Here is a 10,588-nt window from a genome sequence, read left to right on the forward strand (position 1 = left end):
GGTCCCTATTAGTATCATGCCTCTCTATGAATCTTTGTGTTCAAGCCCAGTGATGCCAATGCAAAATTTCAATGGGGAATATGCACGGTGGGTAATATGCGCCATACCCATGGGTTTAAATGCCTGAGGGAAATATAAATAATGACAAAGTGGTTCCGCAAGGATTTTATAATTGAATTTAAAAAAGATCGTCGAAATTTGACAAATGATATAAGATATTTATCGAAAACAATTCTAGTATAAGATATATTTGAAGATTTTGGAATTTTTAAAATCTGCCGATAAATACAAAAATGAGAGGTGTTGGCAATTCGAAAAAATGCGCGCGACTGATCGCACGTGACTCCCAACCATCGAAGTCATAACCTGAAAATCTGAAAACTTAACCATTTCCCGATTTTTCTCAAGAATTTACAATCTCGTATCTTTTTGAATTCTTTACGAATAAAAAATCAAGTTTCCAAGGTCTAACGTAAAGACAAATATTTAGAATGTAATTTTGTTGAGGAAGTACCTAAAATTATATACACAACAATTGGGGTAAACTTTTGAGGGCAGTTGACATGAAATCAAACCAGCACGTGTTCAAGTGACAATAACAATAAAGAAACAAAAATGCTTCGAACGGTGAATCCGTTCGGTAAAACGGGCCAGGCTAAACATCTGGATCCGAATCGTCTTATGTTTTCAGTATTTACTGCAAACGATATAAAAAGTTTAAGTGTCCTCAAGATTTGTACACCATTGTCCTTCAACGTGTTGGGTCATCCGCTCAAAGGCGGTCTTTACGATCCTGCTCTAGGTGAGTAATTGAAAACTGCTCTTTTCCTAAACATAACAAAAATCTGATATAAAAATATTCAATTATCACATTGTCAGTGATTTTGATTATTCATAAACAAAGAAATAAACCGACAATATTCAACTGTCCAGGTTAGCAGATTTCATATTTTTGTACACATTCCTGTAACAATAAATAATCTAATCAGAGATTCTCAAAGTTGTAAATAATTCTCATGATTGATCTTTGTGGTTTTGATTAGGTCCGCTGAATGACCATTCAGACCCTTGCGGGACATGCGGAGAGGGGCCTCTCTACTGTTCAGGCCATTTTGGACACATAGATTTACCTGTACCAGTAGTCAATCCATTGTTTCACAAAGTTTTGTGTACTTTGTTGAAACTTTCATGTCTGAAATGTTATACCCTCCAAATACCTTCGTACATCAAGCTATTGTTGAATGGAAAACTTCGTTTGATGGAAGAAGGCTTTTTGAACGAAGTTCAAGGCTTGGAACAGGAGGTTCATTCCGCCGTCGCCAACATGAACCAGGTCACTGAGGCTGAACTGGAATTCATCTCAGATATCATTGAAACTTACATAGAAACAATTCGCAACCAAAAGCGCTACCTGCAGAGTAACAAAACCGAAGGATCTTTCAGTGCTCGTGTTTTAAACATGGAATGGCACAGTTACATTGAGTCTGTACTCAAAAACTACAAGGCAGGCAGAATGTGCATCAATTGTCACAACCCCATTCCCAGAATGACTGTACTCAAGAACAAAATTCTCATCAATCAACCAGCTCTCAACGATGACACGTGAGTTTCCAAATTCTAAAAATCTGTATTCTTCTTTAGAATTTTCAGTTTCAAAGTTTGTCTTTTCAAAGATGTTTCAGTTTTCTATATTTTTCCCTCGTTTTGTTTTCAGGATGATGGCGAATCGAGTTATTCACAGATTGGAAACAACATACGTAATGCCAGATCAATCGAAGAAAAATCTCCGTGGATTATGGGAACAGGAAGCAGATATTTTAAAGATAATCATTCCGTGCCTGGGATTAGTTGATCTCGAGTGGCCGACGGACATTTTTTTCTTTGAAGTCATACCAGTACTCCCCCCGATCGTTCGACCTGTCAACATTCTCAACAGTCAATTGGTTGAGCATCCGCAGACTCAAGTTTATAAATCAATTATTCAAGATTGCCTCGTCCTCCGAAACATCATTCAAACAATACAAGACGGTGATACGCATCAACTTCCCGAAGAAGGCCGGGTAAGTTAGCTCACGATATTGCGTTGGGGAATAAAAAAAAAAAAAGAAAACAAAAAAAGATTCGAAATTTTATTCGAGCCAAAAGAAAACAAGATAGAATTCAAAAGTACGTTAAAAAAGCGAAATTTCCGCAAGAATCAAAGTGAAAAATCATGCAATTGAAATTGTATATTGAATGACAATGATTTCACAGGCAGTGTTCGAGGGAATAAGAGGAGAGAGCGCAGCGGAAAAATTGCATCACGCCTGGACATCGTTGCAATCGAACGTGGACCATTTGATGGATCGCGAGCTGAGTAAAACGACGGAATCGGCAAATTGTCAGGGTTTGAAGCAGGTGATAGAGAAGAAAGAGGGTATAATTCGGATGCACATGATGGGTAAGAGGGTGAATTATGCAGCGCGTTCCGTAATAACACCGGATCCAAATCTGAACATCGACGAGATCGGTGTGCCGGAAGCGTTCGCTTTGAAACTGACATATCCGGTGCCGGTTACGCCGTGGAACGTGACGGAGTTGCGTAAATTGATAATGAACGGACCGGAGGTTCATCCGGGAGCTGTGATGATCGAGGGCGAGGATGGATTCGTGAAGCATCTTCGAGGCGATGATAAAACGCAGCTGGAGGCGATAGCGAAGCGCCTTTTGACCTCAAGCTCGCGAAAAACGTTCAACGGGATAAAAATCGTTCATCGGCATTTGCAAAACGGTGATATGCTGCTGCTAAATCGTCAACCGACGCTTCACAAACCGAGTATAATGGCCCACAAAGCACGAATACTGAAAGGCGAAAAAACTCTGCGTCTTCATTACGCCAACTGCAAAGCTTACAACGCTGATTTTGACGGAGACGAAATGAACACTCATTTTCCTCAGAACGAGCTGGCCCGGAGCGAAGGTTATTTCATAGCGAACGTCTCGAATCAGTATCTCGTACCAAAAGACGGCACTCCGTTGGGAGGTTTAATCCAGGACCACGTTATTTCCGGTGTGAGATTAACGCTCCGCGGTAATTTCTTTAATCGCGAGGATTATATGCAATTAGTTTATTCAGCGATTGCTGACAAGACTGGGGAGCTCGTACTCTTGCCCCCGTCAATTCTGAAACCCGCTCGACTGTGGTCCGGCAAGCAAATCATTTCAACGGTCATTCTCAACTTGACACCTCGAGGAAGAGCACCCATAAACCTCGAAGCGTCCGCGAAAATCGCTCCCAAGGATTGGCAGGTTAGGAAAGCTCGGAGATGGAAGTGCGGCGAGGAGTTTACGGACCAGCGGACGATGTCCGAGGCGGAAGTCGTCATACGAGGGGGTGAGCTGTTGTCCGGCGTCCTGGACAAAACTCACTACGGAGCAACTCCCTACGGTCTCATCCACTGTCTCTTCGAGCTCTACGGCGGCACTTGCTCCAGCAAAGTCCTCAGTGCTTTCGGTAAACTTTTTCAAACTTATCTGCAGATTTCCGGATTCACTCTCGGGGTAGAAGACATTTTGGTCGTGCGAAAAAGCGACCAGAAACGCCGAGACATCATCGAGACCTGCCGGCAGATCGGGGACCAGATTCAATCGTCGACCCTCGAACTTGACCCCGACTCGAGCGAGGAACAGCTCAAAAGTAAAATGGAAGAATCGTACGCCAAAGATCCCAAGTTCCGAGCTGTCGTTGACAGAAAATACAAAAGTGCTTTGGATGTCTTCACCAACGACATCAACAAAACCTGCCTCCCGGCTGGACTGCTGAAAAAATTTCCGCACAACAATCTCCAGTTGATGGTGCAATCGGGCGCCAAAGGTTCGACCGTCAATACTATGCAAATATCTTGCCTCCTGGGGCAAATAGAACTCGAGGGTAAGAGGCCACCGCTTATGATAAGCGGAAAAAGTCTGCCAAGTTTTCCGGCCTACGACTCGAGTCCGCGTTCCGGTGGCTTCATCGACGGGCGTTTCATGACCGGGATTCAACCCCAAGAATTTTTCTTCCATTGCATGGCAGGTCGTGAAGGTCTGATCGATACCGCCGTTAAAACTTCTCGTTCTGGTTACTTACAGCGTTGTTTGATCAAACATTTGGAAGGATTGACGGTCAATTACGACTCGACGGTGAGAGATTCCGATGGGAGTCTCATTCAGATGTGCTACGGCGAGGACGGTCTCGACATCCCGAATTCGAGGTTCCTGAGGAAAGAAGAAATGGACTTTCTCGTGGATAACCGTAAGGCGATCGTGGATCCGGCGTTAGTGGAACACTTGAAGGACGAGACGACAGAAAAAATCCGTAAGCTGAACAAAAAAATTCGCAAATGGAGAGCGAAACACGGCGACACCTGGACCAAATGGCGAACGAGCGGATTCGCCAAGTTTTCTGTCCTGAATAACAATCCAGCGAGCTCGAAACATCGACAAATCAGCTCGAACTGCGGACGCAGCAAAGCGGCGTTGTCGTTGATGAAAAAGTGGATCAAGGCCGACGAGGAAGTCAAGAAAAGGCTGAAGGACGAGTGCGCCCGGTGCCCGGACCCGGCCAGCTCCGTTTATCGTCAGGATCTACAGTTCGGCGTGCTCACCGAGAAAATGGAGGCTCTCATGGAAGAATATCTGAACGAGAAATCCCGGAGGTTTACGACTTCGATCGGGAAAGAAGAAGTCAGAGATTTATTGTGCACCAAAATCATGAAGAGTCTGTGTCCCCCGGGAGAGCCGGTGGGTCTCCTGGCCGCACAATCGATCGGTGAACCCTCCACGCAGATGACCCTCAACACTTTCCATTTTGCTGGTCGTGGTGAAATGAACGTAACTCTCGGAATCCCCCGATTGAGAGAAATTCTCATGATGGCTTCGAAAAACATTAAAACACCGAGCATGGAAATCCCTTTCAAAAAACATTTGCCCAACGTTGAGAATCAATCGAAGAAAATGCAATTGAAGCTTACCAAATGTTACCTTTCTAACGTCCTCAGGAACATTAAACTCGAGCGAAAGTTGGAAGAGAATCCTCAGCGCCAGCTCACTTTCACCGTCACCGTTAATTGTCTTCCTCACAGAAGTTACAAGCACGAGTATTGCGTCAAGCCTCGTAACATTTTGGAGCAAATTGAGAGGAGCTTTTTCAAACTTTTCTTCCAGTCGATAAAGAAGCTCGGTAAATCCACAGGGACTTTGCTACACATTGAAGAAGAAAAATCCACGAGTCGCGACGACGACGCGATGCTCGACATTGGCGAACCCGACGAACCAGACACCAAACCAAGTCGATCCGATCTCGGTGAGCTACACGAATCCTCCGACGAAGAGCAAGCTGCCGAAGACGCTGACGCCACCGCCTCTCGATCGATCTCGAGACATCGCGAAAATCAGGAATACGAAGATCCCGAAGAAGAGGAAATGGAAGACGCTGCACCTCGGGAACCCGAGGACGATGAAAAACATCAAATTCCTAACGACACACCCGAAGACGAGGACGACCCTGACGAACCCATCTGCATCGCTGATAAATTAATCACGGAACAGAGAAAAAAGGACGTCGCTAATATGTACACTTATGCTCTCGATTACGATTTCGATAGCGAGAAATTCTTATGGTGCAAACTCAAATTTTGGGCAAGTCACTCTTTCGAAACGATTCAAAATTATCACTACAAGTTAATCATGAAATATTTACTGATTTTGGAGTATTTGGAAACAACGATCAGATTTTTACCGTCGCTTTTGCAATTTCCCCTTAATTTTTCCACATTCAAATTTCATTATAATTTGCTCATTGAGACTCTGCAATAATTTTGTCCCTTTTTTCATCTTCACAGCTGCCTTTGCAGATGAGCAAATTGGATTTGCCGACGATACTCAGAACGGTGGCCGAGAAAGTTGTTCTCTGGGAAACACCCGCCATAAAGCGTGCCTTCACTTTTCAAAATCCTGAAGGGGAAACTGTGTTGAAGACCGATGGATTGAACATTGTCGTGAGTTTTGAAATTCGGCCACTCCTTTTATTCGTCGAAATTAAATGTCTATTTTGACATTGTAAATTGTTGATTTGGAATTATTTTTCCAGGAAATGTTCAAATACGCTGAAATTCTCGATCTCCACAAGCTCTACACGAACGACATTTACGGTGTGTCACAAACCTATGGAATTGAAGCTGCGAATCGAGTTATTTTAAAGGAAGTCAAAGATGTGTTCAGAATGTATGGAATTACAGTGGACACGAGACATCTGTCCTTGATTGCTGATTACATGACATTCGACGGAACCTTTCAACCACTCAGCCGTAAAGGAATGGAAGATTCGGCCTCGCCTTTGCAACAAATGAGCTTCGAGTCGTCTCTCAATTTCCTCAAAAACGCGACTCTACAAGGTAAACAATTTTTCAATGCAATCTGAGCTTCCAAGATGAATGAAAAAAAATTGACAACAATTTTTTCTACCAGAGGATAAAGTTTGCTGACAAATTTTCATGATGAAAAATGACCTCTTCATATGGAATATGTTGAACCACGAATCTATACTCTTTCCAGGCAAACAGGACAACTTGATGTCACCTTCGAGTCGTTTAATGCTCGGTCAACCTTGTAAAACCGGCACTGGAGCTTTCAACGTCTTCCTAAAAATCAACAATACCGCCTTGATGACGTAACTTAATTTTATAGACGGAGCCGAAAAATCTGGCAATCATGAATATAACATTTACATATGTATTAATCTCTGAGAAATTTCTGATTTCACCATTATGTAAATATTCGAAAGTCTTCGCAAAATGTAATCTTTCGCAACCTTCCGATGTTGCAAATCCTTAAGCAATTTACAATTCGTCAGAATATCTTTTTATAAAGTCAAACTTTTTTACCAGATTTTCGATATCTTAGTTAGCAATAAATCAGGAAAAACTGTGTTTAAAGTCGAAAGAACTTGTGTGCGTCAAATGAAACAAAATGTTGCAACACACAAATTTGAAAATATTGATAAAATCTCGAAATATTTATTGAAATAATTTTCAATACTGGGGAAAGTGAAAAAATGTTTCGTTCGAATGTGCTTTGATCGAATATTTTGCTATATTTATTCGTATATTTTTACAAGCCGATGATTTGCCATTTCAAATATTGGTGTCAGCAAAACGGACAATGATTTTCACTCTGTACCAAGAAAGCAAGAAAAAATTATACAAATGTGTGTTGAACAATATTGATAGCGGAAAACCTCGATGCTCATTTTTCTACATTTTTTTCGTTATGTTTTTCTTTTTTACATATAATACGTTGAAGAAATATTCCAAAGATAACATTTATACAAAATCAAACGTGGATTATTCGTAGATTTGCGGTGACATGATTGTCAGAATATTTTCACTGACGCCTCTTGACTGTTTCTTGGAGTTTATCAAAACTCGCTCCCGAGAATTGTTCCAGCTGAAAAGGTGTTTGGGCATTAGAATTTCCTAGGAAAATTGTTTGATTTTTCGTTTTTAAAAATTGTTTTATTACCGTTTCGCCATTTTTGATGAAAATGAATGTAGGCATACTCGAGATTCCATACTCCGCAGCAAGATCCTCGCACTCATCGACATCGACTTTCAGGAACACAACGGCATCTCCCAAAGTCTAAAAAAATTCATCTCTTTATCATCAGTAACATCACCAGTAACATACCCTCGTTTATTTATATATTTTTCAAACTGAATTTGTTCTAACTCAAAGTTACGACTTGAAAATCTTTCACATTAATCGCACATAATTAATCATAATAATATTCATGTTGAAAGTCAAGTTTGAAGGGATCCTTAAGTGTTCATTTTCGTCAATGTAAAAAAATTAAAAATCTTACCTGAGCGAGCTCTTCGACTTTTGGAGAGATTGCTTTGCAGGGTCCGCACCAAGTTGCGAAGAAGTCAACGACAACAAGTTTATCACCAGCCGCTTTAAGCTGGGCTTTCATGTCATCCTGAAATTCGGGTGAATGAATCGATTAGTTAATATTAAATTGATATGCATGAAACAAGACAAAAATTTGATTCGTTCATCAGAAATCCAATGTGTGAACAAACAGTATAAAAAATATTATCTGGACGGAAACTCGTGAGATAAGGAAACGAATGTACCCTCCGATCATCGCGGTTGTCAAAATCGAGATCTGAATTTATGACCACGTAATGCTCAATGTTCTTTTTTTTTTTTTTTGAAATTCTGACTCACGCTGATGTATCAATAAATTCAAGATTATTTAGATAACGCATCGCGAATGTGATAGGAAAAGAAAAAAATGAAAGAACATCGCGATGTTGCGTGTAGATAGTCATCGTCATTCGGATTCAGGTGCAAAAGCCGAACAAATTATTATGATTATTGACGAATGTTCAGTTGAAAGAGGAATAAAAAACGAGGTCGATCGAATATCTTTATTCTTATCAGTCGAGATATTTGATAATTAAATAAAAAAGTATTTTATGAAAACGGTGAATATAAAGAACCGAAAAAACTTTCGGTTATTTCGTTAGAGGTGACACAGAGAAATATTGAAAAATATATGAATATTTTAAAGGAATTCGGAGTGGATCGGGTTGATTAACATGCGCGCCAATTGGACGTATTCCGAGAAATTGGTGGAATGATCGATCGAGGCGCGACCGTGGCCATGATGGAAATTTTTCTTTCTCTCGTAACCTCGAAATAATAGAAGACTATACACAATCATTCTACCTATCAATAATAATGATGCACCTTGGAATAATAAATGAAAAATGATTCAACGCGCGGCAAGAATCGCGGGAATTTAATAACATCGGTTTTTACCGACTATTCTCGTGGCAGAATTGTAGCGAGTCAGTAAGTCTGGAGGGGGAGGGGGGGGGCCCGGCGATCAAGAATTTGGGTCATGCAGTTGGTAGAGAATTTGGAATCGCATACGGCGTTGCAGTCCCCCCCGAAAACAACGGAAAATCATGAATAATCATATCTTTCGAAGGGATTTATTTATTAACGATCGATGAATAGCCTGCGGCATTATTTCTTTTTTTGTTCAAGGTCGAAACCTCTCTATATTCATCGATTACTTATTCGCTTCCGTATTCCGATCGGGCACTTGCACACACGAGAGGTGTTACAACGCGAGGAACAACATTCCCCGATCCAAGCTTTCTATTATTCAACTTAAGTGTGTGTAATAATAAAAAACTAGTTTTAATAAATAACTTACAGAGTCTTTGACTTGATGGACCATCTTGGGAATGTTTGATTTTATGGCTTTTGCTTTTTTATCGTTAACACCCTTTCGGACGTAAAAAATAATCTGGCTTTGATGAGCTACGAAGTGACGTTGTACCGTGAAGAAGGACGCGGCACGACTAAAGACTAAACTCGTAACGGCAACGTCGTATTGTGGTAATACGCGTAATCGGGATGTGAGGTTAGGGACGTACGGGGAGGGTGCAGAGAGCCCGAGTTCGATCACGCTGAAAGCTAATTCACTCACACGCGAATCCACGCCGGAGTTTCACGAAGATTGACGAATCCGGCGTCACCACACATATACATCATTGCCGTGGAGTAGAGAGAAACTTTTTCTACATTCATTCTTTCCGCAGTCGAAAATCCTTGCCTGTAACCTATCGTACATCCGTACTGGAAGACTGGAACTATACATGCTTCTACGTATTTCCGGCAACGGATTCGTGACGACGCACGAGACTCTGAGACGCCGGTTGTCCCATTTTCAGTTTCTCAAACCACATATTTCTCTCAAATTTTTCACTTCCCCTTCAATCAAACTCTTTTGCTTTGCAATCCTTGATTTTTCATACGCAATAAAAGTAGACATAAAAAAATAAAGTTCCTACATTATTCAAGTGCAACTTTCTTTAAAAAATCGAAATTCGATAATAGCGAGGAAAATTGGAAAAATAAAAAAAACTTCATGATGACGAGTATCTCATTCCCGGCGAGTTTCTTTTTTTTGTGTTTTGGTCGAAACCATCGAATGTGTCACGTTCCAAAAATAATAGGCACAAATTTGCTCGGAAAAATTCCTCGTGAATCAATATATGAGAATTACTTGCAAAAACTTGCTGATGACGTCATAGTGACGACATTTGCCCGTTAGGTTGCTTAACAATATGCAATAGCCTATAAATGTATATGGCACGTACTCTATGATGCGGTCCGGCATGATTCAGAACTTATTTGCTCGGGATGTGAAGATCGTCATTTTTATATGTATCTATAGGATATAGAGGCGGAGTACGATAGCGCGAATATATTTGTACACACACAGGGTGTCCGAAACCCAGCGCGAAAAGGGTAAGTAATAAATTTTATCGGTCGAGCTTCACTCTGACGAAAATTGTCAAAAAATCGTCGGAAGAGTAAAAAATTACCAAAAAAAATTCATGGAACCAATTTCGGAGAGCTCGACGTTCCCAACGAAAAAGCTCCCCGCAAAATTTCTATCTGCCCGAGTTGCTTAGACCGAATACCGATCGCATAAATATACCCGCTTCCTCAAGGTCGTGTGTTCACTGACCGTTTCATACCTGTGTTT

At 41.1% G+C, this 10,588-nt stretch overlaps 2 protein-coding genes across 2 annotated transcripts; one reads left to right on the top strand and one right to left on the bottom strand.

Moving 5' to 3' along the window:
- The first annotated feature begins 315 nt into the window (after window positions 1-315).
- RpI1 (RNA polymerase I subunit RpI1) lies at window positions 316-7,240 on the top strand. Its single transcript, XM_043422540.1, has 7 exons — window positions 316-802; window positions 1,044-1,602; window positions 1,715-2,060; window positions 2,254-5,658; window positions 5,862-6,017; window positions 6,110-6,413; window positions 6,574-7,240. The coding sequence occupies exons 1-7, from the start codon at window positions 616-618 to the stop codon at window positions 6,690-6,692; spliced, it is 5,076 nt and encodes a 1,691-aa protein (XP_043278475.1). The 5' UTR covers window positions 316-615; the 3' UTR covers window positions 6,693-7,240.
- Trx2 (Thioredoxin 2) lies at window positions 7,092-9,421 on the bottom strand. Its single transcript, XM_043422549.1, has 4 exons — window positions 9,248-9,421; window positions 7,880-7,996; window positions 7,540-7,656; window positions 7,092-7,464 (listed from the first exon to the last, which is right to left on the bottom strand). The coding sequence occupies exons 1-4, from the start codon at window positions 9,269-9,271 to the stop codon at window positions 7,402-7,404; spliced, it is 321 nt and encodes a 106-aa protein (XP_043278484.1). The 5' UTR covers window positions 9,272-9,421; the 3' UTR covers window positions 7,092-7,401.
- Between the last annotated feature and the right edge of the window lie 1,167 nt (window positions 9,422-10,588).

This window comes from Venturia canescens, chromosome 6 (assembly GCF_019457755.1).
Source record: "Venturia canescens isolate UGA chromosome 6, ASM1945775v1, whole genome shotgun sequence".
Lineage (NCBI taxonomy): Eukaryota > Metazoa > Arthropoda > Insecta > Hymenoptera > Ichneumonidae > Venturia > Venturia canescens.

Coding starts and splice junctions, on each gene's coding strand:
- RpI1 (XM_043422540.1), top strand. CDS start 616: ATGCTTCGAACGGTGAATCCGTTCGGTAAAACGGGCCAGGCTAAACAT. Junction 5,659..5,861: donor GGTGCAAACTCAAATTTTGG/GCAAGTCACTCT, acceptor TCATCTTCACAG/CTGCCTTTGCAGATGAGCAA. Junction 6,018..6,109: donor CCGATGGATTGAACATTGTC/GTGAGTTTTGAA, acceptor TTATTTTTCCAG/GAAATGTTCAAATACGCTGA.
- Trx2 (XM_043422549.1), bottom strand. CDS start 9,271: ATGGTCCATCAAGTCAAAGACTCT. Junction 7,657..7,879: donor AAGTCGAAGAGCTCGCTCAG/GTAAGATTTTTA, acceptor GAATTTTTTTAG/ACTTTGGGAGATGCCGTTGT. Junction 7,465..7,539: donor TCATCAAAAATGGCGAAACG/GTAATAAAACAA, acceptor ACACCTTTTCAG/CTGGAACAATTCTCGGGAGC.